Genomic DNA, 3142 nt, shown 5'->3' with positions numbered 1-3142 from the left:
CCCCCCCCCCCCCCCCCCCCCTGCCGTTTTGGCTCGACTCTGCGGGAAATGGCATGTCTTATGAGGCCATACAAAATAACAGAACAATGTACGCAATTGTACTGACAGAAAATAAGTCTTCAGTTTTCAGAAAAAAAATTATTACAATACTCACAGAGAGAAAAAAACAATCACCTCTCAGTTTTCAGAAAAAACAAAAATTAGAATACCCGATTTCACAGTACGAAAGAGTTTTCATAAAAAAAAACAACAGTTAGAATACAAAATTTTACGGAGGGGAAAAAGATGAGCTCTCAGTTTTCAGAAGGAAGCAATACTTAAAAAGTTTTTTTTTTTTTTACTGTGGTTCTAAGAAGTATATGTCTAATTTATTTTTGAATGCTTATTTAGGTTTAGCGTCTTGTATAATGGTTAGAATTGCAGGGCGAGGTTTAAGAAGACAGGTATCTGGTCACTCAATTTCTGGGGACCTTAGTTTGCGGGAGTTCTTTGGTTTTGTGCGTGTTATCGGCCTAAACTCGTGTCCATGTTCTTTTGACGTGTATTTTTTGTTGTAAAACATATTTGGGTCAGTCCTAATTTGGTGATAAATAATTTGGGAGTTTTCGGTTTGTAATTCTCATAATTGCCAAAATGTGATGCTTCCTAAATATTGGAGTACTGTAACTGATATAAAATGCGTTTTCAATTATGTGTAACACTTTTTTTGAGGCGGTGTAGGTTTTGTATGTTTGTTTTTCCTGTTGAGCCCCGCACTGGAACGCAGTAGTGAAGGCGAGAATGCACTAGAATGCAGTAAAGTTGCTTTTTGACCATCTAATTTCAATGGTCTCGCTGATGCCCCGCGTGAACTATTTTCTTCCCGGGCAGTGTGCAGTGGATGGTGTGGAACTTGACATGCCTGCGTCGTCACTGTGTCAACGCAGCGCGAGTGGCCGGCGGAAGCTTCCCTTGGCCGTCGCCATCGTGGGGCAGCCTCCCGTGCTGCTGATGGATGACCTGGTCACCTGCCTGGACTTGTTCGCCAACCGCACCATCTTCAAGAAGGGGAACCTGCTGCGCCGCCTGGACAAGTCGGCCGTGCTGCTGGTGACCACAAACCTCTGCGACGCGGTGGTCATGTCGGACAGCATGTCCATCATGGTGGACGGCCAGCTGCACTACTTTGGCCTCCTCGACGAGCTACGGGTAGAATTTTGCCGAGGGTTCACCGTCAGACTCAAGGTGATTTCAAAGGGCTACGAATCTCGCGAATGCGTTTTCGTGAAGCTTCGCTGAGTCCCTTGGTTAGTGCTTTATAAATACAATTTACACAGGCCTTCCTCTTTGGTATTTGCTTTATCACTCAATAAGGGACATTAAAACAAATGCCATACCGACCCTATTTGGCGCTTGAACTGTATAACATAACGCGAACGCGGGGGGGGGAGGTGCTGTAGTCGGCCTTCTAGGCCGCCGGTAATCTCGCGGTTTCAGATAACAAATAAACCAAGCACATTGCTGAGCCCTGCGAGTATACGGCGTGTATGAAATTCAGCTCGTGTATGCCCTTAAGCGGAATCTGGGAAACATATCAGTGCCTACAGGCGCCAGGAACTAGTGTCAGGTGGCAGTGGGTCAGGTGTCGCGCCCTATTCATTACCGGCGGAAACTGGTGCTAACCTTGAGACTACAATGTCCAAGTGGCAGGTGTTTAGAAACCTTTGCCAAGGAAGGTACAAATAAATGGCACCGAAGGGTTCGTGCCATGAGGCGTTTATTAGATAAACGGCGCCAATGCTTAAGTATACCATCACTTGTACCCGTCAACCCCAATGTGCTATGCTATTTATCAGAGACAAGGGCTGTGATAATCACTTCACTTTGTTCCTATGTGACAAAGAGTGGCATGCGAGGATCTCCCTATCAGTTGTTCATCCAAATATGATCCACATATGATCCACATATGATCTAATTAATAGGCACTCGTTATTTTTTTTTTTTTTCATTTTGCTTTGTTTCAGCCTGCGTTCTCACGCATGTTAAAGAGGTCTGAATTTGTGCGACATGCTTCACAGGGCAGTTTTTTCTCTTCTTCGACGCGTCAACTGCGATCGAAGTAACAAGGCCTTTCTGTTACCGCTCTATGCAGCTCAAGCCAAATGCTTACGGGAATCCTGCTGCCTGGACTGTTGACGGGTCGGTGAAGGCGGAATTTCCCAAGGCAACATTCGTTGGCCATCCGACCAGCTTCGTCGAGTACGGGGTCGACTGGATGCCGCTGTGGATGCAAAGGGCGGACATCCTGATAGACCCGAAGTCCTGCATCCAGGCGTTCACCAACGCCATGCCGCTGACGGGGGTGATTCTTGAGCACGTCCTGCTCGAGATCGCCAAGTACCAGGATGTGCCCATCAAGGCTCCCGTGGTTCCGTCGTAACCATTTCGACCGCACGAGCGGCTTACGTGTACTTCATCAGGTCGGGGCCTTGAACACTTGTACTGTGCAGATTTATTTTTATTTACACACCGAAACGTGTTTTCCATATTTTGTGGAATTTTTATTTTGGGCCTGCTACTATATTGGAAGACGAGTCCACGAGCGGTGTACCGAGCAGCGCAGTGTCAGTTTCCCCCTCCTGCAACAAGCCACACCACACAGGTTTCGTGCACTGCAGCCCAGTCGGCCTCATGGCCTGCTGGAGCAGCCCAGGCTGGTTCGTCCGACCACACTTCCCATGGAGATCGCCCAAGACTTAGTAAGATAGCAAACTTATGATGCCGATTTTGTGCCCTCGTGACGTTGTTTTGTATTTTTGAATAAATTGTTGCACTTCAAAAAAATATTTTTATCACGCATGAACTAAATTTGACACATTCTTCAATTATAAACGAGATTTCAGGTAGTTTCCTTGAATTCAGCGAAGTTTCAGGAAGTGTATTTTTTACTTTCTTGTGGTTTTGTCTTTTAGGTCGGCTTAGGCTGCTTTTGACCAATTTTTTGTGACACCGTGGTTGTTTCCTGGTTGGGTGCGCGTTGATTCAGTTTAATTGAGGTAGTCTACTACCCTTTAGGTTGATTGAGCTATCCATGTAGGTCAGCAAAGGCTATCTAAGCTAGCTTCTATAACCATACTTGTACGTTTTGTTTGTAAACGGGAAT

General features: G+C 46.0%; 1 protein-coding gene across 1 annotated transcript; it reads left to right on the top strand.

Annotated features, from left to right (window-relative positions):
* Positions 1–886: 886 nt before the first annotated feature.
* On the top strand, positions 887–2768 carry LOC144167718 (ABC transporter A family member 11-like). The gene is made up of 2 exons (XM_077696903.1): positions 887–1224; positions 2132–2768. The coding sequence occupies exons 1-2, from the start codon at positions 898–900 to the stop codon at positions 2417–2419; spliced, it is 615 nt and encodes a 204-aa protein (XP_077553029.1). The 5' UTR covers positions 887–897; the 3' UTR covers positions 2420–2768.
* Positions 2769–3142: the final 374 nt, after the last annotated feature.

This window comes from Haemaphysalis longicornis, unplaced genomic scaffold (genome assembly GCF_048455015.1).
Source record: "Haemaphysalis longicornis isolate Haplotype H1 unplaced genomic scaffold, Haemaphysalis longicornis Haplotype H1 scaffold_2, whole genome shotgun sequence".
Taxonomy (NCBI): Eukaryota; Metazoa; Arthropoda; class Arachnida; order Ixodida; family Ixodidae; genus Haemaphysalis; species Haemaphysalis longicornis.
Note: the sequence above shows the minus strand (reverse complement) of the source record. Positions and strands in the feature narration are given on the sequence as shown.